The sequence below is a fragment of the Tupaia chinensis genome, unplaced genomic scaffold (genome assembly GCF_000334495.1).
Source record: "Tupaia chinensis unplaced genomic scaffold, TupChi_1.0 Scaffold147608_1, whole genome shotgun sequence".
NCBI lineage: Eukaryota > Metazoa > Chordata > Mammalia > Scandentia > Tupaiidae > Tupaia > Tupaia belangeri.
Genome location: NW_006207460.1, coordinates 1,149,194 through 1,176,488, shown reverse-complemented (window position 1 = coordinate 1,176,488; position 27,295 = coordinate 1,149,194). Strand labels below are relative to the sequence as shown.

Here is a 27,295-nt window from a genome sequence, read left to right as displayed (position 1 = left end):
CAGAAAAAGAGAGAGACAGAGAGACAGAAAGTGAGAAATCACCCCCCCCAGAGGAGATGGCCACGCCGCAATCCTTTCTCCTCCATTCTCCTCTCGGAATCTTGGGCACGCACGCACATGCGCCCGGTGTGAGTTTAAGTCACCGGGTCCGGGACGTGAACTGTGGTCGACTACGTGGGAGTCCAGCAACATAGCCATTACGCTAACTGCTGGTCCCTTTTTCTTTCTTGCTTGCTTTTTTTTGGGGGGGGGAAACATTCTTTACTTCATATATTGGGTTGTCCAAACAGTCATGGCTCATTTATGTATAGAAATATATGTCATGACTTTTCCAACAATCTAGTAAATAAAATTAAATAAATTCTTTAAAAAAAGGTATATACAGGGGCCAGATGGAGGTACAGTGGTAAAACATGACACACTGCAAGGCAATCCCACATAAGCAAGTGGTTCAAGGCCAGAGACTCCCTGAGTATGAGAGATATATACTTGCCCATGATCCAGGGGCTCGCTAAAGGCTGGGGATAGAATCCAGTACCAAGACCCTGCTGGGGCTATACACACACATATACACACAATCTCTTTTGCTCACACAGAAAAAGTAAATTTTTAAAAAATAAAATTTTAAAGAATATACACCAAGGGATAGCTCATGTACAATTCCCCCATTGAAATTGTAAAATGCAGGGCCATCAAGTGATATGCTAGTTAAGGCATTAGACTCCCACATGGCTGACAATGGTTCAAGACCCAGACCCAGCAGCTTGCTTTTTCACTCCTCCTCATCCCGACCCCATCTCTCTCTAGTGAGCACATGTGTCTTGTAGCAAATTTAAAAAATAAATAATAATAAATAAAATTTTAAAAATTTTAAGTTGTACAATTCGATGTTTTTTAATATATTCTCAGATGAGTACAATTATTATCACGGTAAATTTTAGAGTATTTTCATCACCTCAAGAAGAAATTCCATACCCATTATCTATTACTACCCCCCATGTCTATATTTAAATATTGAAATCCTAAATTTTAAACATTCAAGACATGATGATAATTCTTCGTTATCGATCAAAAAACTCTCAATTTGTTGTGCTTTTCTTTAAATTTTTAGTAAATTTTCAGTCTAATTTTGCTTGTTATATCTCAAGGATCACGAATTTATCCATTCTCTTTAAAAAACTCTTCAGGGGAGACCAGCAGTTGACATAATGGCTATGTCACTGGACTCCCATGTAGTCAACCGTGGTTCGAGTCCCGGACCCGGTAGCTTAAATTCACACAGGGTGCATGTGTGTGTGTCCCCAAGATCCCAAGAGGAGAATGGAGGAGAGGGGATCGTGACATGGCCATTCTCCCTGGGAGGAGGGGGGTGATTTCTCACTTTTTATCTCTTTCTGACAAGCTAACGCACCCTTTATCAAAAACCTCTTTAAAAAAAAAAAAAAAAGTCTTCAGGGGATCAGCAGATGGCATAATGGTTACATTGATGAATGCCCATGTGGCAACAGCAGTTCACGTCCCAGACTCAGTGGCTTAAAATTCACACCAGGCACATGGTGTGTGCATGACAAAGATCTGGAGAGGAAAATGGAGAAGGGACTGTGACATGACCATCCCTGAGGTGACTTCTCATTTTCTGTCTCTCCACTGAGTGCACATGCCCTATAGCAAAAATCTCTCTTAAAAAATAAATAAAAGATTCTTCAGATAATTCCTATTTGTGAAAAGGGAGACCAGTGCAATCAAAACTGGTTTTTTTAAGAGATTTTTGCTACAGGTAATGTGAACTCATCAGAGAGACAGAAGCAAGCAATCATTCCCCCAGGGGGAAGGCCATGCCACAATCCCTTCTCCATTCTCCTTTCAGGATTTTGGGCAAGCACACACTTTCACCCAGTGTGAGGTTTTTGTTTTTGAGAGGTTTTTGCTATCTGACGTGTGCGCTTGCCAGAAAGACAGAGAGAGGTAGAAAGACAGAAAGCGAGAAATCACCCCCCAGGGGGAAGGCCATGCCACAATCCCTTCTCCTCCTCTCTCCTCTCGGGATCTTGGGCACACACACGCGCGCACTCAGCGTGAGTTTAAGCCACCTGGTTCGGGATTCAAAGTGTGGTCGACTATGTGGGAGCCCAGCAACACAGCCATTACAACAACTGCTGGTCCTTCCAGTGTGAGTTTTAAGCTACTGGGTCTTGAACCAAGTCCAGCGACATAACCATTACTCACTCCATCTGCTGGTCCCCCCAGTGTAAGTTTTAAGCCCCGGGGGCCAGATCTCAAACCTGCTGGCCCTGCAATCAAAACTCTTAACACATACAAATGCACCACTACCTATAAACACTTTCCAACAATTAAACAAAAATCCATAAAGGCAAAGCCCATGAACATATTTTTAAATGTTTATCTAGTACTACATACACCCTAAGTTCCACCCTATTCTATGGCACATGCCTTTCTTGGGTTTAGAAAAAGCATAAACAGGGTCTAAGCTCAACTGTGCTGAACTTAACAGGGCCTTAAAGAATGTAAGACATTTTCTTCCTCCACCCACATTAAATATACACCCCCTAAAACTGTTGATTCACCGGATTCTCAGCTGCCAGAGAAAGGAGACTAGCTTAGTGTTTGACATTTCCTTTTGGCAGTCATTAGTCCTTAATGTGTCACTGTCTAGAGGCTAAATGGGATAGTTTCATTCCTTTCTGCTTTAGCAGCTCTTCTTCTTGGGCCCAAGAAAATATATCAAAGGCTACGTCTACCCTAGAAGAAATCTGCCAATCTAGAATTTTATAATATAAAAATAATATCATGAAACCACCTCTCTCTCTCCACAAGCCCTTTATCACTCTAGAGTCCATCTTGGCTTCTTATAAGTAGCTTTCTGTACAGGAGTAACTTAAAGGTTAAAAAACCAAATACTTCCTAAGACCACTAACAATGTCAGTGAGCTACCTCATTAACGGGGGTAAAGAAGACTGATTATAGTCAGTTTTGCTTGTAAAATGCAAAACTTGGTGCTTCATTCCCAACGAGCCAAGAAGTTTGCTGTCCACAGCACACTCATTAATTCCTAATTCTAAATCTATTACTGTTTCTTCCTCTGCCAACTTCCCAATGCTGGTGAATGCCAACCCGTTTTTTTCTGTCTTTGCATATTCTATTTAATATAAGTAGTTCTATAATTATTCCAGGGCTTTACATAATAAAATAATTTCTTTGGTTAAAAACCTCCATTGAGGGGCCAGTCTGTGGGATAGTGCAGTTCGAATCCCAACCTCGTGGCTTGAAAAGTACACCAGGTATGTGCATACACCTGCCCAAAACCTCAAGAAGGAACTGCAGCATGGTCATCCTCCCCTCCACATACCCCAGGGGTGATTTCTCACTTTCTTGTTTCTCTGGCCCCTCCTGCACTATGAGCACATCACCCTGTAGCAAAAACTTAAAAAACAAAAAAAACAAACAACAAAAAAAAAACAATCCTCCACTGGATGGTCAGCAGGTGGCACAGAGGTTAAGGCTCTGGGTACCCCATGGCTGAATACCTGGTTTGAGTCCCAGTGGCTTGAAAAACACTGTACATGTGTGCATGCATGCCTAAAATCCTGAGAGTAAGATTGTGGTGTGGCCGTGCCCTCAAAGGGGAGAGGGGTATTTTTCTCTCTCTCTTCTTCTGTGTATATGCGTATGTGTGTCTGGTGAGAGCACACGTCCTATAGCAAAAAAAAAAAAAAAAAAAAAAAAAAAAAAAAAAAAAAAAAAAAAAAAAAAAAAAAGCACACTAAAAATTAAGAAAAAAAGAGAGCAAGGAAAGAAAAAAAAAAGAAAGAAAAGCTTGCCATATATGATAGAACTTTAAAAACTTATGTAGGGGAAGACCATGGCTCTGGAAATAGATGAAGAATTGGATATGGAATGACTGAATGATTAAGCAATGTCCATGTTTGACTACCTGAAAAAGAGATAAGAATTTAGCCAAGAAAATCAAATTGAACAAATAGTAACAAAGGGTTTAAGGACATAAGTACAGAAGGGCCCAAGTATAGCTGTGCAACTTGCCTTAGGTGGAGCCATACAGGAATCCCAAGAAGTTCCTCTTAGTTCACTACACCCTTACTCAATCTCAAACACCTGACCCACTCTCACCATCTTTGCTACCTAATTCGCAGTTGCTGTTCACCAACAAATCACTTTGCCAGGACCCTTTGGACCCTGATTCTATTGTTCTTAACAGCATTATTCCCACTGCTAACAGCATCATTTTCCCATTATTTACAGTACAAATTCCTAACAAAATCTAATTGGCCTCAGACACATCACAGCCACCAGACAGCCTAGGAACTGGGGAGAAGAGGAACTGAGTGGGAATAAAGCCTTCCAGGAGTTGCAGAGCAGACAAATGCTCTTGGAACAGCATAACTAGGCCAAGGACTGCACCCTTAAATATGCTGACGGGTAATCAACTTGCCATAATGATAATGAGATATCCTTTTTTAAACTTTTTAGTATGGGATTTTTCTTTACTTTCTTTATTTGCTTTAGGGCATGTGTGCTCACTGGAGAGACAGAGACAGAATACAAGAAATCATTTTTTAGTGATAGCTACACTACAATTCCCTCTCCTCCATTCTCCTCTTGGGATTTTGGACACTCACTCACATGTGCCCAGCGTGAGTTTCAAGTCAACAGGTCTGAGACTTGAACTGCAGTTGGCCACATGGAAGCCCAGCATCTTAACTACTACACCACTTGCTGGCCCCAGGATTTTTCAGACATATACAAAAAGACTACATATAATAAATGTGATCACCACCAAATTTTAGCAACTACTAATTTTTTTCTTTCTTGTTTCATTTATTGCCCTTCCATTATTTTTTTTCCTAGAGTATTTTTTTTTTACATTTTTTTTTGGAGAGGCTTTTGCTATAGGGCGCTTGCGCTCGCCAGACAGACAGAGAGAGACAGAGAGACAGAAAGCAGGAAATCACCCCCCAGGGGGGATGGCCACGCCGCAATCCCTTCTCCTCCATTCTCCTCTCGGGATCTTGGGCACGCACGCACACGCGCCCGGCGTGAGTTTAAGCCACCGGGTCCGGGACTCGAACCGTGGTCGACTATGTGGGAGTCCAGCAACATAGCCATTACACTAACTGCTGGTCCCTTCCTAGAGTATTTTAAAACCAACCCAATACATTATGTCACTTTATAAGGAATCAGCTTTTATGTATCATTCTTTCTAAACCTGTTTTTATATCTGGATGTTCAAATCCTCTCATAACTTGAGGGTTAAGAAAAACTGCCACTGTAACAAAACTTTAAATCCAAATCATGTATTTACTGGTGTTTACTATCAAAATCCCAAAACTCAAGTAATTCTTGATTCAGAGTAGTTTTAACAAAATGGCCAATTTTGCACTGGGGCTAGGAAAACCCAGTCAAAAACAGTTCAATTTTAGCCTCTATGATCTGTCAAAATGAAAGACCTAAAGACAGCAAATATGCCAATGGAGGCTGTTTTAAAAAAAAAAAAAAAAAAAAACTAGTATAATTAGCAATTTTAATTTAAATATAGAATACAGTCAACAAAGACTGTTGAAAACTGATTCCATCTGGTCATTCTCTAAAAAAGGCATTAGAGGCCAGCCAGGTGGTGTGGGCAAGAGCGTGCTGCTATGGGATTGCTGAGGCTACATAGAAGGCCCATCCTAAAACAGCCAGTGCAGTGGTATTTGCCTCTGGTCCTAGCTGGCCGAGAGGCTGGGGCAGAAGCTCACGATATGGCAAGACCTGTCAAAAATAGCTCCTGCCTTTTCCTTCTCTCCATCTTGCATACACACTCATTTAAAAAAGGGGCAGGGGAAGGCATTAGGGCCTTTTCATAATGACATGATTCAGGAAATGTCAACAGGAAAACCAAACTCTAAATATTGAAAATTTAGTTTTAGCTACAACTGACTGCAGTCTGAGAGAACACAGACTCAAGTAACCTTGAGAACGTGTTCCAAGGTAGTTTAGGCTAAGCCATTTTTTTGTATTTTTCCAAGTTATAGCAAAGCCGTAAATCAACACCATGGAATTTATATATTAGTTTGGCCTGAAAAAGTGAGACATCTTGAAGCAGAGGCTTACAGTCATAAATAGAATTCTTTAGTAAGGGGGCAGCAGGTGGCATGATGGTTAAGGGCACTGGACTCCCACATGGCCAACCATACTTCGAGTCCTGGACCTGGCAGCTTGTTTTCACACTTTCTCTCTGTCTCTGTCTCTCTGTCTCTCACTCTGTCCCTCTCTGGTCAAATTAAAATAAATAAATAAATAAATAATTCTTTTTTTGAAAAAGAGTTCTTTAGTAAGTGATTGGTTATAGAATACAAGGCTTTGTTTAAAGAAATTTGGAGTCAGTAGAAAAAGATGCCTGAGTTCTCACAGATATAAGAGGCTCTTCTGGTTGTCACATGACGTTATGTCAGGATTGGGATGCAAAGAGTAACTCAGTCACCAAGCCAGAGAGCCATGCATAGTAAGATAAACATTTATTGGCATGACTCTCTGCAAGCCCCCAAGTAGAAATTTAGAGCAATGAGAAATGCTCAGAGATCAGTCCTCAGAAATATAAGGAAGAGTCAACCAAAAATGAAGTCTAAAGACATCTATGCAAAGAACAAAAGTATTACATTCCACAGACTTTTAATCTTCTAATGTTGTATGATGCCTTAGACATATGTCAAACAAAACAGCAACTTTCACTAGAGCAGGTCTTACATAAGAAAGGAGGAATTTCCATGGTAGACATGGCTACACCTTTCTCAGGCAAGGATAGTTTGAAAAATCAGTACTTACAATAGAACCTGAACTGCCTGTCAGATCAAGTAGTTGAGTACCATCCATAAATGTAACTGTACTGGGGGGTAGGGCTTAAAGCAAAATAAATAATCAAAGAAAAATCATTATGGCTGGTTTGATGGCAGGACAAACACATACAAACCCTATTTGTTTAATCCTAAACTGCCTTGGTTATAGTGAGTTTTATCTACTATTTTAAATCTTCTAAAATGCCTAATTAAAAAAAAAAAATTAATTGGGACCACCAGATGGTTACCTCGCTGGACTCCCATATAGTTGACAGTGAGTCCCAGATCCTGGAGCTTAAAACTCTCATCAGGTGGGTGTACATGAATGCCCCAAGTCCTCAGAGAATAGAGGAGAAGGGCTTGCAGCATGGCTGTCTCCCTTTGGGGGGTGATTTCTCGCTTTCTCTTTCTGTATCTTTCTGACGAGTGCAAGCACCCTATAACATAAATCTCTCTAAAATAAATAAATAAAATCAATGGACAAAACATTTTAGGGTAAAAGTTGTAATAAATAATCTCTTAGTTTTACATGTTTGTCACATACAGGCATTCCAGAGAAAAATAAACAGGTGGCCTATAAAACTACTACTTTAGGGACCAGCAGTTAGTGTAATGGCTATGTCACTGGAATCCCATGTAGTTGACTGCGGTTTGCGTCCCGGACCCGGTGGCTTAAAGCGCATGCCGGGCACATGTGCATGCATGCCCAAGATCCCAAGAGGAGAATGGAGGAGAAGGGACTGCGGCATGGCCATCCCCCCTGCGGGGTGATTTCTCACTTTCTGTCTCTCTGGCGAGCGCACACGCCCTATAGCAAAAAAAAAACCTCTAAAAAACAATTAAAAAAAAAAAAGTAAATACATAACTCAGCTGCTATAAAAGAACTCAACAACCCTAGGACTAATTGGTATTTACAGAACATTCTACTGAACAATAGCACAATAAATGTTCTTTTGCAAGTGTAACAGATAGTTCATAAAGGTAACACTGGGTTGTTAGAAGCTTCAACAAACACATTTAAAGGAATTAAAATTGTGCAATGTTCTAAAACCATAGAGAATTAGAATTAAACCAGAAACTATTAACAGATGAAAAGCAAGAAAATCTCCAAATATGCGCAAATTAAACAACATACTTTTAAATAATCCATTGATTTACAGAAGAAAACTCAAAAATTTTTTATGTATTTCGTTAGTTTTGCTATAGGGCATGTGAGAGAGAGAGAGGTAGGAAAAGTGAGAAATCTGCCCCCCAGGAGGGATGGTCACACTGCAATCCCTTCACCTCCATTCTCCTCTCAGGACTTTGGGCATGCATGCACACGTGTCCAGCATGTTTTTCAAGCGAGGGTCCGGGGCTTGAATCATGAAGTCGACCAGGTGGGATCTAGCCCTTAACCACCATGCACTGGCTGGCCCAACTCAAGAAAAATCTTTAAATATCTTGAACTTAAAAATAAAAAAACCTGTCAAAATTTATAGAATACAAACAAAGCAGGACTTAGAAAGAAATCTAAAGAACTAAATCTACATTTTTTTTTAAAATCTCAAACCAATAACCTAAGTTCTCACCTCAAAGTAACTAGAAAGGAAGAAATAAATAAAACCAAAATAAGCAAAAGGAAAGGACATAAATTGGTGAAATAAGCAAAGGAAGGAAAAAAGGAACAGAAATAGGTGAAAGAACTGGCCATGTGCATAGCATGGTAGTTCAGGCAGATGGATTCCACATGGCCAGCTTCACAGTGAGCCCCAGACCCGGTGGCTTAAAGAACATACTGGACATGGGTGTGTGCATGCCCAGAATCCCATGAGGAAAAGGAAGATGGGAGTGTGGTGTGGCCATCCACTCTGGGAAGTGATTTCTCACCTTCCCTCTTTCTCTCCGTCTCTCTCTCTCTCTGGTGAGCTCATGCGCCCTGTACAAAAACAAAACAAAACAAAACAAAACAAAACAAATAATAATAATAATCAATCAAATCAAACTTTGGTTCTAAGAAAAGTTCAGTAGCTGGACTGGACACAAGTGGGGAGAGACGCAAACTGCCAAACATAAGTTTAGAATTAGAGACCAGTGCTAGCTTCTAAATATTAAAAAGGTAAAAGAATGCAACAAACATTTCTACGTATATAAAATCAGACTAACTGGGAAAAAAAAGACCAATTCCTTTGAAATCCACAAACTTTCAAAATTTAGATAAGAACTAAATAACCTACATCCCTTATATCTATTGAAGAAAACAAATTTAAAATTCTGAACTCTTCGAAAATTTAGTTATACTTAAGGACTGGCAAATTTCTGTAAAGGGCCAGATATTAAGCAATTTAGGCTTTGAGGTCATGTGATCTCTTTTACAACTACTCAAGTATGACGCTGCAGTGGGAAAGCAGCCACAGATGAAAAGTAAACAAAAGAGCATGGCTGTGTTCCAATAAAACTTTATATACAAAAATAAATGGCAGGCCAGACTTGACCTGAGAACCATAATTCGTCAGCCCCTGGACTAAATAATAACTAATATCACATCCAAATTCCAATTTGACAATCCTGTACTTCCAGGATCAAAAATCACTTTGACATATACTTCAAAGAATGAAGCAAATTCTATCACATAGAAATAACTGCTTTTGTTTTGATCAAGATGTGTTAGAAATGTATACTATAATTTAAAAAAGGACAAAAACTCACCACTTTAGTCAATCTAAGTCTTGAATGAATCATTACTCCAAAGAGATGAATTAAGATCTTAATGTGAAGAGCCAAGAGTGGTGCAGTGGTATAACATGGCACTTTGTAAGACTGATCCACATGGGAGGCTTTCAGGTTCATGTTAGGAGATCTCCCTGAAACTATCAGGCAGGCATGCATGTGCCCATGACATAGTGCTGGATGAGGACAAGGGGTAGATCACAGTGTCAAGACCCTATTAATAGGCATTACATGCATGGTATCTCTCTCATGGAAGAAATAAACAAACTTAAATAAAAGAGATCTTAGTATGTGTGAAAAATCCTTGAATTTTGGGCCAGCAGATAGCATGAAGATTAAGATAGCTGGATCCCACATGGCCAATCATGGAAGTTCAAGTCCCAGATCCAGGAGCTTGAAAAACATGCCGAGCACGTGTGCGTTTATACCCAAAATCACAAGAGTGGAGATGGGATTACAGTGTGGCTATCCACCTGGGTAAAGTTGCTTTCTTAGTCTCCAGAAAGCATGTGTGCATTATAACAAAAATGTTTTTTTAATCCTCAAATTTCCCATATTAACAGACCTTGGAAAGCTGGTACTGTGGCTCCGTGGTTAAGGAAGCTGGGTTCCACAAGGGTGGCCATGGCTCAAATTCTGACTTCTGTGGCTTGAAAAACACACCAGCACATACATGCACAGGTGCCCAAAATCCTAACAGGATGGAGAAATGGAAGAGAAGGACTGTGGTGTGACCACACCCCAACTTTCTCCTCCTCTTTTCCTTCCTGTCTCTCTCTGACAAATGTGTAATCCTCTGGAAATTAAAAACCAGAAACAATGCTTTGGAAATGAACATGGTATGTGAGTATAAACAAAACAAAAATTCAAGACACAAAACAGAAAAGGTTTAAGTTTATGGGGGTTGGGCTGATCAGGAAAAAATAATTAACAGACAAAGAATGCATGTAAAGAAGTAAAATAGGTTGTGAAATGGTGTACTATAACAGAGTAAAAAAATATCAATGGCAACTCAAAATATACTTCCCCCAAAAAATCTAGTAAAACTATTACCAAATGTATATAACATAATGTTCAATGCTGAAGATGAGGATATCTACATATTAAGACACTGAATGCATGCTTTTAAGTACCACACTATCCCACTAAGATGTACAATTATATAAAGAACAGAAATCATGAATTTTTAAAATCATAATTTTTTAAAAGCTAATAATATATAAACTTTGTGACATTATTAACATAAGGAACATCTTTTAAAATGCGAGGCAAAATACAGAAGAAACTTTATACTATCACCCCACTATCTAGGACAATTATTACTATGTTGATGTATTTAGAAGATACTGTCTTTTACTCCAGAGATATATTTTAGATAGGCAATCTTTTCAACAGTGTCTGACAGCTAAAGAGCACAAAGTAACACCAAGAACAGGCTAACAACAAGCTCAACCAGGCTAAAACCCTACCCATCTGCTGCTTAACAATGGGCAGGCTTCCATGTCTATTCTATCATCCTAATTTCAAAAGACACTCTACTACTGCTTCATTAGGTCAGCAACATTTCATTTAATACACAAACACCCATCCTCTGCATAGAAAAGGTTAAGAACTTGCCTATTAAATACTGTAATTCATACCCTCAGGGTGAGGTGCAAAGGAAGTACCTCAACCTTTTAGAAAGCAACAGAAAATATGGAGTTAGACATCTTCACGTTAAGGTCTTTTAAACTCATCTTGTACTGTAAAAAGATTGCTCATTAACTTTGACAAATAGGGCTTTCAAATTAAATAAATACTGTTCTAAAACATAGGTTGGCCTGGAGAATATTATCCTAAGGAATGAAATAAACTAGATACAGAAGAAAAAAATACACGATCTCATTTTTTAAAAAAGTCAAATACATAGAAATAGAGTAGAAAGTACTTACCCAACAGTAGGTATGGGGAGAATTTACATCAAAGGGCACAGAGTTGCAGTTATGTAGGATAAATAAACTTAGAAATCTAATCTACAGCATACAGGACTATTGTTAATATTTTACTGTATAAGGGAAATTTGCTGAGAGCAGATTTTTGGCTCTCTTATCATACACACAAAGGTAAACTATGTGAGATAATAAATATTTAAATGTCTAGACTATAGCAATAATTTAACTAAGTACATTAAAATATGATGTATACCTTAAGATAAACAATTAAAATAAAATTTTAAAAATAGAAAATAAAAATAAATAAAACAAGTCCTACACATGTTCAGATTTCGCAATCAATACAACATCTACTTATATCTAAATTTTCCTACGTATATTAAGCAGCTCACAAAAAAGCTTACACTGACAAATCAATAAATTCATCTTCTGTTTCTGTATCACTCGTGGAAAAAATACATAAATGTTTTTAAAAATTACTTTCATCACAGCTATGGATGGATATATGTACTACTAAAATGGGTGAAAATCTTGCTGGAGAAAACCCAAGGGTTCAAACCAAGATGGAAGCCATAGCATAATTATAACAAAACTCAGTCCCCTCACTGCACACCAGACAGTCAGTGTAAACGGCAACACAGAATCTACAAAAAAGTTCACAGATATGCTTATTATTTAAAAAGATGCATGAATTTCTAAATTTTTTGGCACCAAAATAAATTTGTACTGACTTGTTATATAATAAGTCTAAATAGGATCTAGTTTAAGACATTAAGAAGGGTAAGGTATCAGGTTTAAAAAGAATCCCTTCAGACCAACATGAACTCTGCTGAAATTGAAACATAAACATCCAATTTATGGTGAAGCATAGGTGAAGTATGGAGAAATCATCAATGCTGTATAAAAAAATTATGAGAACTATGAATGCCCTGAAGAAATTCAGTAGTTTACAAATGGATAAGTCATTTTAAGAAGGGACAAGACAGGTTAAAGATTATAGCCCACAGCTTCAGACCATCTATACCAATCTTCATGGAAAAAATTAATCTTCTTCATGCCCTAATAGAAGAGAACCAACAATTAACAGCAGAAACGATAACCAACTCCATAGATATCTCAATTGGTTTGGCTTATACAATACTGACTGAAAAATCAAAGCAGACTGATCAAAAGAAAAGGTCATAACCACAGTTTTTGTGTGCTCAAGGCATTTTGCTGGTTGATTTTCTGAAGGGACAAAGAATGCTAACAATTGCTTAGTATGAGAGTGTTTCGAGAAAGTTAACCAAAGCTTTGACAAAAATATGCCCTGGAAAGCTTCACCAGAAAGTCCTTCTCTAACAAGACAATGTTCCTGCTTATTTCTCTCATCATACAAGGCAATTTTGTGAGAAATTCAGTTGAGAAAGCATTAGGCATCCAATTTATAGTCCTTATATGGCTCCTTCTAATGCTGTTTATTTCTTAACCTTTATTAAAAAATAAAAATAAATAAAAATAAAAACTTTGGGCAACCCAATGACAGAGTGGTTATGGCAGCTGGATTCCACATGGCCCACTACATGGTTCAAGTCCTGGACCCAGCAGCTTGAAAAATACAGCAAAATACTGAAGGGAGGGCGAAATGAAGAAGGGATTGCAGTGTGACCATTCCCCACAGGGAATGCTTTCTCACTCCTCCCACCCCTTAGAAGTGCACACATCCTCTGGCAAATTTTTTTTAAAAAAAGGTTTTATAAAGGATATCCATTTTTATTCAGTTAATGATGTAAAAAGACTACAATGACATGGTTAAATTCATAAGAACCTCAGTTCTTAAGGAAAAGACTAAAATGGCTGGTATCATCACTTACCAAAAAAAGCATCTTGAACTTGACAGAGCTAATGTTGAAAATGAAAGTTTATATTTTCTATTTTTACCTTAATTTATTTTCTTTATTCATGACAGAGCACATGCATGCATATGAGAGTGAGAGAGTGAGGAAAGAGGGTCTGGTTACACCAATATTCCTTTCCACAGTCCTCTAGGCCATCAGATCTTGGATACTCATGTTTGTGGACATTTGGGGTGACAGGGCTGGGGATATGAACCACAGTTGCCATATGAGAGCTAGCTTTTGTTTAAAACATAAAACCGAAAACCATGTTTTTGTTCTCATCAGAGACAGAGAGAAAGGGAGAACCCCCCTCAATGGAGTGGTCATGCCACAGCCCTTTCTCTATTTCTCCCTCCTTTCAGGAGTCTGGGCATGCATGCACAAGCACCCAAGCATGTGTGTTCAAGGCACAGATCTGGGACTCAAACTTCACAGTTGGCCGAGTGGAATCCTGTAACACTAACTTGAACAGTAGCTGCAGAACCAGTGGAAGGCTTTTTTTTTTTTTTAATATTGAGTTTAAGGATGATCTTTCTTTTTTTGGGTTTTTTCCATTCATTTCTTCCATAGGAATTCAGTCAGCCATATCAAATATAGACCCATCTTATTTAGTCTACTTATCTAACTTTAGAAATTCAACGCTGAAATGTTAGTACCAGTGTATAATTTTAGTCTGGGGCTGTTTAATTTTACTGAAAAAATCTGCTGCCATTAATAATATAAAATTGTATTGGCTGACTGAGAAAGATGCACAATGGTCTAAGTATTAAGAGTGCAGGTCAGACAGACTGGAGATTGAATCCTGGCTGTATTTTTAAGTAACAACTCAGTAGGGTTATATGGGGCAAAACAGGTAATAACGTGTCTCTCTCAGCACAACAGCTGGTATGTGGTTAGCAGTGTGACAGTATAGGTAATCTCCACTACCAATAAAGTATGAAAAGGGAGAAAAGAACCAGATGTGTCCACCTTGAATTAAGTCTAAAATACTATACACAAAATATTACAGGCACTATATAAAGAACGCAAAACTTATAATCAGAAAAAGAAGAAGCTATTCTACCTTTGAAGATTAAAAAAAAAAAAATGCTTCCACAAAATAAAGTCGTAACAAGCTCTTCAGAGTCCTTCAAAGGCTGGGAAACTCTGTATGCTAAGATGATTCCAGGAAGGCATTTGCAAAACTGAGAAGAGATTAGCATCTAAATTGAGTGTTTTTTTACTATAATAACAATATATCTTTTCAAAAGATCTTTGAAAGTGAACATTAACTGCATACTACTCATACATTCCATACCAAACTATTACCCAAATCAAATTAAAATTTTATACCTGATATATTACATATTCAAACTCCTCAAATATATGTCCAGTCTAATTCAAAAAATGTCCAGTTATTTACTGCATTCTTCTTTTGGGATTTATAACCACTATGTCCAATGTTTTTGGGCCAAAACAAAGATAAAATTTGTCTTTAAGCAACATCATCTTCACCAGGTCATTGTTACACCAATTTCCTCTGCCCAATATCACAATTTTAAGTATAAAAAAATACAAAGTATAATGGTCACCATACATGGGTTACTTTACCATTCCAGACATTTAATCAAGTTCAAGCAAAACAAATTCTTCCCTACTCACCACAGCGGGATGGTTACAATAGCTAGAATTACCCAAAAGAAATATAACTCAAGACAGAAAATAAACTCTGCATATAATTTTAATTTTTTCTATAGCCATAAATTTGGAAAAAAATAAGTAAAAGTGAAATTTAATAACAGATTGTATTTAACCCACTATCCAAAATATTCTCAATGAGCTATTCCTAATGAAGTATTTCACATTTTACATTCTTTTTTTGTGTACAAGGTCTTTGAAATCTGATGTGTAGAGTTTATACTTAAAGCACATCTCAACTTGGACCTGTCACATTTCAAGTGCTCCAAAGACACATATGGCTAGTGATTACCATAGTGGAAAACAAAGAGCTAGAGCTACTCAAGCTCAGGGTGTGTACCTGTTCTCACTGATCACATGGGACCATGAACTACTGGGCAAGAACGCTCAAGTCAAAACCAAATAAATTCACTTCAAAGATTATGGGTCCTGGGAACCAGCAGTTAGCGTAATGGCTATGTCGCTGGACTCCCACATAGTCGACCGCGGTTCACGTCCTGGACCCAGTGGCTTAAAACTCACACCAGGTGCGTGTGCATGCATGTCCAAGAGGAGAATGGAGGAGAAGGGATTGCGGTGTGACCATCCCCTCTGGGGGGTGATTTCTCACTTTCTGTCTTATGTCTCTCTCTGTCTGTCTGGCGAGCGCGCGCGCCCTATAGCAAAAAACTTCTCAAAAAAAAAAAAAAAGATTATGGGTCCTTTATGCTTTAGACACAATGTATTTTCAGATTTGGGGATTCTGTAGGGAGAGAGGGGAAGAGTTTTATTTGTTCTTTGGGGATTAAGAAATCGAAGAGGGTTGTGATAATAGAGACAAGTAAGTTTGGTTCCAATAAATACCCTATTGAAAAAAATACATGCCCTAAAAAGAGGGAAACAAACCTGACCATGGCCTAACGGTTAAGAGCTGGATCCCCCACATGGCCCATAGCAGTTCTAGATCCCGACCAGAAGGCTTGAGAAACACAGTGAGCGCTTGTGCGCATTTGCCCAAAAATCCCAAAAGGAGGGAGAAAAGAAGAAAGGATTGCAGTGAACTCATGCCCCATTGAGGGTGCCTTTTCCCTCTCTCCCTGTCTATCTCTGGTGAATACATGTGCCCTCGGGAAATAGTTTTTAAAAGGGGGAGGAGGGAAGAAACAGGGTCTGCATAATCCTCAGCAGAGATGAAGAGTGAGAAATAAGGAATTCAGCCATGCAGGATACTTCGGGTTTATCACTGGCACTGAAATAAATGTAGAGAACATAATAACGCATAACTGGGTTCCCAATTCAGCTACACAACAAACAAATTTTAGCCACTTACCCTGATACCAAATTGTTTTAACCCAATAGTACATTAGTTTGAACCCTAGTTGTATGAGTATTCTGTTTATATGAAGAAAACACTAGGAGGGTTAAAACTAGCTTCTATAGAAGAAAAACTAAAACTGGAAATATACACAAGGGTAACTGAAACAAATCTGTGGACAATTGAATTAAAATATTTACTTTGGTGTAAAATATTTTTGAAATCCATGTATGTTTTCACAAAACACATTTTCTTAAAATTTTTTGAAGACTCCTCCTATCTCTAAATGTTAATAGTAGTGGTGGTTCAGTAACTTACTGAACATGTATTTTTTTAAAAAAGAATTCTTCTATTTAACTTCATTTATTTGTTTACTTTAATTTGACCAGAGAGGGGAAGGGAAGGGAGTGAGAAAGCAAGCCGCCAGGTCCCGGGACTCAAACCACAGTCGACCATGACCAGCAGTTAGCATAATGGCTATGTTGCTGGACTCCCATGTAGTTGACTGCAGTTCACGTCCTGGACCCGGTGGCTTAAAACTCACGCCAGGCGCATGTGCATGCTTGCCCAAGATCCCAAGAGGAGAATGGAGGAGAAGGGATAGCAGCGTGGCCATCCACGGGGGGAGAGGGGGTGATTTCTTGCTTTCTGTCTCTCTGCCTCTCTCTGTCTGTCTGGCGTGTGCACCTGCCCTATAGCAAAAACCTCTCAAAAACAAAAACAAAAACCACAGCCGACCATGTGGGAGTCCAGCTTCTTTAACTACCACGCCAACTGCTGGCCCCTGAACTGGCCCGTGAACGTGTATTTTTTAAATATGAGTAAGTAAACAAAATGGCAATGATTTTTTTCAAAATTTAATTACATTTCATTTTTACTTCAGTCCATTTACTTTGTTTTGTTTTGTTTTGGGGATTTTTTGCTATAGGGCACGTGAGCTTGGTGGAGGGACAAAGACAGACAGAAAGCAAGAAATCACCCCCCAGGAAGGATGGCCACCTGCAATCCCTTCTCCCCCATTCTCTTCTCGGAATTTTGGGCACATACACACACATACTTGGCATGAGTTTTAAGCTGCCGAGTCTGGTACTCAAACCCAGGTGACTACGTGGTAGTCCAGCGACATTAACCATTATGCCATCTGCTAGTCCCCAATCCATTCACTTTTATACCTTTTAAAATTATGACACCCACCCAAGGCTGTTTTTCTCTAGAACCGGTACAAACAGAGCAACATTAGGCTAGCAGAACAGAAGCAAATTAAACTTAACCACATATCATTTCCAGGAAACCTGGAATTCATTTATAGAACTTTAAGAATCTACTGTAGAGTAGATCCTCTACTGTCAGGCATCTGTGGCATCTCCACAATGTTAAGTAAGTAGGGGTCAAATGTATTACTTTTACATCAGTATCTCATAGAGTCTGTGCAGGAAAAGCTAGCTATAGAGCCAAACGATCCTCCAACTCTTCAAACCACAATGCAAGCAGGAACTTTAAGGCTGCTGGCCTCCTGACCCACAGAGCCTTTAAAAGGGAATTTGGCCCTTACCTAATGAATTAAAGTTAACTTGACTCTGATCTGAGATACTACTTCCACTAATTATTTATTTCAGAGTACTTGGTTTTACTATTTTTGGGGGTGGGGGAGGTTTTTGCTATAGGGCGCGTGCGCTCGCCAGACAGACAGAGAGAGACAGAGAGACAGAAAACGAGAAATCACCCCCCGGGGGGATGGCCACGCAGCAATCCCTTCTCCATTCTCCTCTTGGGATCTTGGGCACGCACGTACACGCGCCCAGCGTGAGTTTTAAGCCACCAGGTCCGGGACATGAACCGTGGCCAAGTATATGGGAGTCCAGCGACATAGCCATTATGCTAACTGCTGGTCCCGGTTTTTACTATTTTTTCAAATGTCATCTGTATACTGAAATATCTACAGGATGGAGAGGTAAACAACCTACAACCTCCGCTCCTACCCTCTCTGGAATGCAAAGACTATAAAAGTAAGAATCTGGGGGTGGGGAGAGGTTGCACTAATGTATCCTTAGCACCATCAATATTCAAAATTGTTCATTTTATTCATTCTCCCAAGTCAGAATGAGTCCACTAAACAAGCAGTCACTGAGTACCTCTTCTGGCATTATAGTAGACTATGAAAGAGTATTTTTAAATAGTTCATGTTGTCCAAACACTTAAGACCTACTTGCAGAAATCACAAAGATAAAGGAAATAAATTTAAGCAACTATTTAAGGAAGTATACAATTAGGTGCAAAACTTGAAGCACCAAAGAAATAATGTAGGATGGAGCAATCTGAAATGGCCTTCAACTGAGAGATAGGGATGAGAGGACATATGGGTCTTGAAGGAAGAGCAGATTCGGTTTAAACAGGTGGGAAAGGAATTCTAGAACACAATGCCTTACTGAAGACATAAAGTTGGCCTGGCCTGAGCTGATAGAACAGAGCAGAAAACAGGGAGTGAGGAGCATCTGAAGATGGTGACACTGAAGTCAGAAAGGGACAATGAAATAAACCATTAAAACAGTTTCTCCACCTTAACTGCACATTGGAATTACCTGCGAAGTTTTAAAGACTACAGACACCTTGATCCAGCCCATAGCCAGTGGTTAAGCACTGTGCATAGGGAGCTAGCTACCATATGGACGACTGCCTGGGCCCTAGCAGCTTAAAAAACATGTCAAATTGAGTGCACATGCTTCAATTTTAAAACAAAACAAAACAAAAAACTGACACATAAATCTGAGATTCTGACTTAACTGGTCTGGGGTACAACCTTGAACTCACTCAGATTTTTAAAAGTTCTTCAAGGACTCATATGCACAACCAATCTTAAGAATCACTCACTGTCAGGACCAGCAGTTAGCATAATGGCTATGTCGCTCGACTCCACGTAGTCGACCGCGGTTCGAGTCCTGAACCCAGTGGCTTAAACTCACGACGGGCGCATGTGCATGTGTGCCCAAGATCCCGAGAGGAGAATGGAGGAGAAGGGATTGCAGCGTGGCCATCCCCTCTAGGGGGTGATTTCTCGCTTTCTATCTCTCTGTCTCTGTCTGTCTGGCGAGCCCATGCGCCCTATAGCAAAAAAAAAAAAAAAAAAAGAAGAATCACTCACTGTCTTAGAGGAAAAACCAGTAGAGCTTGGTAACTATCAACAAGATGAACAAAGACTCAGAAATTACTATAAGACTGTAAGAATGTGTGGCCACAAAAATGATGACATTAATAAGAAAATCCAGGAAACAGAAAAAAATTAAAATATATGAGGCCTTCTGGAATTTTTCCACTGTCTACAAAGTTCCACATAGCTAACAAGTTTTATTTTTTTAAGAGAGATTTTTGCTATAGGTCACGTGCACTTGCCAGAAAGACAAGAGAGGCAGAAAGCGAGAAATTATCCCCCAGGGGGATGGTCACACCGCAATCCCTTCTCCATTCTCCTCTCAGGATTTTGGATACACATGCACACGTGCCCAGCATGAGTTTTTAGGCTACCAGGTCCAGGACTCAGCAGCAGTGGACCAGATGGTAGTCCAGCCACATAACCATTACACCAACTGCTGGTCCCAGTTAACAAGTTTTCATTAGTAAGGTCATTTCAATTCTCTGTTATAAAACCATAATTGCTTATCTAATATTTTTCAACAGAAATAAACAATCATGGTTCATCAATGAAGCATTATTTTAAAAAAATCAAGGTAGATGGGAACCAGCAGTTAGCATAATGGCTATGTCGCTGAACTCCCACGTAGTCGACCGCAGTTCATGTCCCGGACCCGGTGGCTTAAAACTCACACTGGGCGCATGTGCGTGTGTGCCCAAGATCCCGAGAGGAGAATGGAGGAGAGGGGATTGTGGCATGACCATTCTCCCTGGGGGGTGATTTCTCGTTTTCTGTCTCTCTGTCTCTTTCTGTCTGTCTGGCGAGCGCACGCGCCCTATAGCGAAAATCTCTCTAAAAAAAAAAAAAAAAAAATCAAGGTAGAGGGGCCAGCAGTTAGTACGGTGGATAAGGTGCTAGACTCCGAGGTGGCTGACCACAGTTCGAGTTCTGGACCTGGTAGCTTGCTCTCTTTCTCTTGCTCACTCTAGTGAGCATGTGTGCCCTATAGCAAAATTTTGATAATGATAATAAATAAAATTAAAATAAATAATTCTCTTTTTTTTGTAGAGGTTTTTGCTACAGGACGCGTGCGCTCGCCAGACAGACAGAGAGAGACAGAGAGACAGAAAGCAAGAAATCACCACCCAGGGGGGATGGCCACGCCGCAATCCCTTCTCCTCCATTCTCCTCTCGGGATCTTGGGCACGCACACGCACGCACACGCACCCAGCGTTTTAAGCCACCGGGTCCGGGACGTGAACCACAGTCGACTACATGGGAGTCCAGCAACATAGCCATTACGCTGACTGCTGGTCCCAAAATAAAGAATTCCTTAAAAAAATAGTAAGGTAAAATGTGGGCTAGCCACATTCCACAATGGTCAAGCACTATGTATTAGGAACCAGATCCCACATGGCCAACCATGCTTCAAATCCTGGAACCAATGGCTTGAAAAACATACCAGAAACACTTGAGTATGTGTATAAAACCCTGACTGGAAGAAAAAATGGAGGAAAAGGTATTGTGGTTACATTCCCTTGGAAGGATGCTTTCTCTAGGTGAACATATGTGCCCTGTAAAAACTAAAAACAAGGCAGAACTAACCAAAAGAAAATACATCTTCCAGATAGCCAACTCAGATTCCCCAAGTTAGAAATATCCCATCCTCCTTACAAGTCCCACGGCATTTTAGCTGTACCTATGAAGATATTCCCTGTAGAGACTCTTGTCTGTTCTAGGAGGAAGGGATCAGAGCCTCACTGCTCCTCTTGCAAGGTTACCAACACTCTGCTGTGCATGTGACACTCCATATGAACTGAGTGACAGGAAGGCAATGCAAGAAAGTTTTCATGGTCACCAGAGGTTCTAAATGTCTTTGAATGCTTCATAAAAAAAGGCAAAAATCTATGCACAGTTGCTTCTGCTTCTTGCAGAGTGCCTGATACCATTTTAATCTTTCTTTAAGTGTGCTCCAATGTCCTCCCCACTTTATCCTCACTCCACTGCTTTTTTGACAGGACTGTACCTGCACTCGGTTACATGAGTCAGTAAAAGGAAACTAAAGCTTCTTTACCTACAGCAGAAACATACTTAAAGATCATCTCCTAAAATATACTTCTGAATTTCAAAAAATTTTCTTTCAAGCCCCCCACCACAATACTTGTGTTTCATCCTAGATTAAGTACTGTTCTAGATTTTACTCAATAGTGCTATTATGGTCTCCATGTCTTCAGGATAAATGAGTGTTTCTCACTTTTTCTTAAACCCATGAGCTATGACACTCAAGGGAGAAGCCAGAGATTAAGTATGACCAGAGGAAGGATAACTGACCCAAGAGTCTGACCAACCCCAGGATTTAAGTGTATCTTGCAGACTGGTAGGAAGCCTTAGAATGGAGCTATCAGAACAGATTTGTCACATCTGTTTCCTCCCAAAGGTTGTTTTCAAAGTGGTTTCCTAAATAAAACTGCACTGGACACTTTTGCAATACTTCCAGCATGACACATCGTAACAGGTCTACACACACATATCACGAGTCTTTGTTCCCCTTTTTATGACTCCAATATGGTAAGCCACTCTTCAACTTACCTGTTGTATTTTTTTTTTAATATTTTCTAACTTACAAATTTAATCATGGATTTTTAAATGTGACCTACATTTTCACTGTGACTTATCAACTGCTTTTTCCATTTGATTTAACTAAACCTCTAATCTCATTTTTCTAAGGTAGACTGCCTACGATCAAAATATGGCAACGGCTTAAAAAAATTCAATATGCTTTGCTAATTTCACAATATAGTAGAAACAAGATAAACACAGGAAGGCATTCATCTTCGCCCTAGGAATTCCATCACAACTCACCATTATCCATTCACTTATATAGGCATGTAAGTGAACAAACGAGAGACATTGCAAATGAACAAATGAGAAAAGATCAAGATCTTTTTCCTGAAAAGTACTAACTAGGCAAAAAAAAACACTAATAATGACAACTAACTCATATTGTCTCTCTGTCCTTTAAAATAAAGTTATTTTAACTTAACTTATTCCTTCTTTGCCACAGTGAATATTGGGTATGAGGTCTAAACTACAATGACCTTAAGTACACATTAAACCACTGGAAAGGGAGGGAAAAAGACACATGACAATAAAGAAAAATCAACAATTTCAATATTTTCTAAGGGAAAAAAAAACCTTAGGTGTCAAATTTTGGAGCCCTGGTTTTAAAACACAAACCTTAAATTTTCAAAACAAATACCCTTTTTGCCTCATACAGTTCTGTTCAGTAGCTATCTTTTAAAGAGTTCTATATGGCTCATGAAAAAAAATTAGTAAATATTAATAATTATGAATATTAGAAGTGGGTTTTCAGTATTCCTTTTTGTCCCAAATTAAGATGCCCACCTGCATGTGATAACAGAATCTTGGTGGTGAAGTTATTAACTATAGGAGATGCATGCTGAACTATTCAGAGACGAAGCATCACAGCGTCTGCAACTTACTTACAAATGTTTCAAAGGGGAAAAAGGGTGTTTTTGTGTATATACATGTGTACACACATACATTTATACATATGCATGAACATACATCTATGTGTTAATTGGTGAACCTAGATAAAGGGTGTATATATAGGTGCTAATTATAAGATTTTTGGAAAGTTTAAAATTTTTCAAAATAAAAAACTGCAGAGGGGGCTGGGTGGTGGCACAGCAGTGACATGCGATGCTGGAGAAGGCACACGTACATGGAAAAGTTGCCAGTTCATACATCCATGATCCAGGCTGGCTAACGTGGGCAGTGGATCATGGCACTAGGACCCCGTTAAGAGTGCTTTATCTCAGCATTTCTATCTCTCACTCATAGAATAAATAAACTTTAAAAGTTAGAAAGAAAAAGGTCACTTAGGAAGACATTCATCCTTTCTTTGAAAAATGTTACCCATACAAAAAAGTCAAGAAGTTAAGGATATATTTGATTAATAGTCAAGACATCTCAAATCCAACATGTCATGGAAAACAACTCAGACATGAATATCTTAATTCAAAAGAAACTTCTGATACTCACATTGCCCATGTATTCTGAGAGCAGGTCCTGCAGGGCTTGGCGGACAGCATTGCATTCCGCCACAATTCGCTCACGTCGGTCATCACGTGTACAAGACGAATCAGCCATCAGGGCAGCACCACTAATGATGCTTTCCAGGCGCTCCTCCAAGGAAGGCCTAAAGCGCTCCTCACTGAAGCTCAAAGGATCCACGATGATTTGTTTCTGCAAAGGAAATGTTAGGACTGTTAGTGGTCACCTTTGTTTCTTCTATTATTCAAGAAAAGGAAAGTGCTGATTAGGAATAGGAATATTAACATTGAACACAAAAATTTTAACACCTGAAAAAAATTATACTTCTTGGCAGATGAGAGGCCATCCCATACAGGCTGACTTATGGTGGATCACTTCTTAAAGAAGGCACTGGAAGCAATACCATATAGCCAAAAAGGGCCTGAGTAAGGTTTGATGCCAGAAATGCAAACACAAAAGTGTCAGTTCCTACCACTTATTCTGGACATCTAAAGGTCAGACTGTACAGTATTAGTATTTCAAATGAGAATCACAAGGAAAATAAGAGTTGTATCTCTCTCATGTGCAAAGTTATAAAACTGTTATAAGCAAACCAGTTTGTCCCCAAAGTTTCAGAAAGGAATGCATTTACTGTTATTCCATGTATTCAGTCTCAAATTTATCCTGCTATGTCTAAATTAGAGATTTTCTTTCCTCAAAGGCCTCTAATATTCTATAAGGATGATAGCAACCATCCCCAACAAAGCTACTCTCCAAGAAGAGTAAGTCCTTCTTCTGTCTCCCCTTCCTCAACCCTGATTGTACTTTAAATCCAACCTTCCCAGTAAAGAGTGAGGTCTGGTCACAAACGAGCTATAAGAAAAGGTCAAACATCAACACCCCCAGGACAGCAGCTACTGGCCTCCCTCCAACTTCTCTACTTGATACAATTTATCTTCACACTGATAAATGTCTGTGCAAATATTTTGGCTTTAACTTTTCTTTATAGGGACTATGCCCTTATTGATTTCAACTTAAATGCCAAATTTCTTCTACTGAAAGTCTGCCCTTTTCCAAAGAGTATACATTTCTTCTTCCCTTTCAAAGAGCCTTCAGTTTTAAAATTGAACATGCAAAACCTTAACGTTCATTATTAATCTACATTTGAGATGATCATGTTTCTTACAAGATTAAACTACTGCAGGATTTCTCTGGTCAAACTGAATACACAATGTTTTCTGGCCAACAGAAACGAGAAATGAATGGTCACAGAATTTTAATAGGGTCATAGAGCCACATTGGTCCTAAGACCATTTAGTGTAACTCCCTTATTTATCAATGAAACTGTAGTCCTAAGAAGTTAAGTGGTTTGGGATAGGTTATCACTCAGTTTTGGGTAAAATATGATCCTTTGTGTACTGAAAGAGACAAATACCTAGACAAAATACAATTTTGAAGGGGGAAAACAATCAATAGTGAGATGCATCATAAGCATATTATAGTCATTTCATGTTTACCGCTTAAGGGTAAAAATTCAGGTCTAATACCATGGTCTTTTAAATTTAAGTCTCCCTTCACACTTTAGGAAAAGTCTGAAAACAGTCATACATAGCGGTATGGATCAGTTACCCAAGCCAAAGTAAAGGGGTGACACAAAAGAAAAGGTAAAGGCAAGGAAAAACTATTTAAAACAAAATGTACTCCACTGTATTGATTCTGTACTTCAAAGCAATCCTACTTGTGAAAGATGTTGGTGACCTAGAACACAATTTTCCCTTCTCTTAATTAAATTTGATCTCCCCCAACAATTAAAAAAGAAAAACACAAGTTAAATTTAGCTACTAACATCAACTAGAAGCCATGAGGCTTTGTGGGCAAGAATTAAAAACACAAAACCCACTAAAACACAAAAGAATTGTGTCTACAGGACAGTATGTACACATAATATATACACAGGACAGATCTAGAGCACTGTCTATAAAAGGTCTATGTCACTTGTGCTAGTAAGAAAATATCTTAATCCCAAATTTGCTTTTACTTGATTAAATTTTTTGTTCACTGTTTTAACTCAGTCACTGAAATAAGTACATCCAGACAAAAAGTGAGTTTAAGATGATGGCACTTTGGGACCAGCAGTTAGCGTAATGGCTATGTTGCTGGACTCCCATATAGTCGACCGCGGTTCGCGTCCCAGACCCGGTGGCTTCAATTCAGCCGGGTGTGTGTGTGTGTGCCCAAGATCCTGAGAGGAGAATGGAGGAGAAGGGATGGTGGCGTGGTCGCCCCCCTTGGGGGGTGATTTCTCGCTTTCTATCTCTCTGTCTCTCTTTGTCTTTCTGGTGAGTGCATGCGCCCTATAGCAGAAACCTCTCCAAAAAAAAAAAATGATGATGGCACTTCTATCACAGTCACATATGATGGGTCTGTTTCTCCCTCCAGACCATGAGCCCATCAGAACAGAGTCTATGTGCACTTTGCTTCTGTGTCTCCTATAATGTCACAACTACAAGTTCAAAATCTTGGTTGAAATGAACCAAACTCAACCTCAATAAAGAATGATGTCATAGGAAACAGAAGTTACATAAAAGTTACAGAAGCTTAACAAAACTTGAAAAAGAAGAAAAGATAAATGCTTCAGGGACTTAGATAGTAAATCTAAGTAAGTGAAAACTGAGCTTTCATGCAAAGACTTGATCACATGTCCCAAGGAACAGTACTTTGGGGGTGGTGGTGAAGAGCCTCCTCCCAAGTACAACTTACATCAAAGTTATTGAGTGCATATGCCAACTCTCCTCCTCCACCACCCTGGTGCTGGGATGCATCATCTGATGCAGTGGCCTGGGCTGCATTGGAAATGCCTGTGACCGCCTGCTGAAGTTGCTTGTATATCAGGTCCCTGTTGGCCTTATAGGCTGCAACATCAGGGTGCTGTAGGCATGCCTGGGACGCAGTATAGAGGATCGGAACATTCTTCTGCAGGATTCCTCTAGCTGCAGCCATCTGATCACGATGGCCCACATCCTTCAGTTCCTGCAAGAGTAGAACAAGAAATTAGAGCATTCTTTATATAGGTTCTATTCATGTAAAATCTTTCTAGTTAGTGCTAAAAAGTTAAGAGTTTCTACTAATTAACACATTTTTATTAACAATCTGGCTTGAAAGTTAATCACAAAGGAAGCAGTATGGTTTAGTCATTAAGATTTTGAACTCCGGAATCTCACAGACATTTGAATCTACACCTCTACTTTTTCCTGGCAATTGTGACCTAATTTTAAAATTCTGAACCCATTTTTGTCTTCTGTAAAAAGGAGTGATAATATTTCCTCTCTTATCTTGTTTTAAGGATTAAATAAGATAATGTATTAAGGCACTAAATATTGGGTCATCTGAAAAGTCATGATTCATTTTTTGCATAGGAAAACAGAAAAATGCATAACTCTTCTGATGACTTAATAAATGACCAATATAAAACTGTCTAGCATCTTGATCACAACTATATATAGATATATGTACCTATTCCAACCAAAATAGAAAGAGCATGCAGACAGGCCTGCAAACAGAGTAAGATTTACCATGAGAATTTTTTTTTATTAAGTTACATATGTTCAATAAAGGAGTTTTGGGGAATTTAGGAAAGGACACCAAAGCTATGTGTGATCTATCCAAACTTAACAGGTAAGGATATGGCAGACTATAACCATAGGTACACAACTCCTCTTTCTCCCCTTCTTCTACCCCAAAGACCACCTTAGAACACAGACCATACTTTCCCT

General features: G+C 39.1%; 1 protein-coding gene across 1 annotated transcript in view; it reads right to left on the bottom strand.

Annotated features, from left to right (window-relative positions):
- CTNNA1 (catenin alpha 1) overlaps positions 1 to 27,295 on the bottom strand; it is a 159,656-nt gene that overhangs the window by 92,880 nt on the left and 39,481 nt on the right. The window contains exons 5-6 of the mRNA XM_014584765.1: positions 26,283 to 26,552; positions 23,532 to 23,735 (exon numbers count right to left, since the gene is read on the bottom strand). Coding sequence (XP_014440251.1) covers positions 23,532 to 23,735; positions 26,283 to 26,552 — 474 coding nt within the window. The remainder of the gene's footprint in view (positions 1 to 23,531; positions 23,736 to 26,282; positions 26,553 to 27,295) is intronic.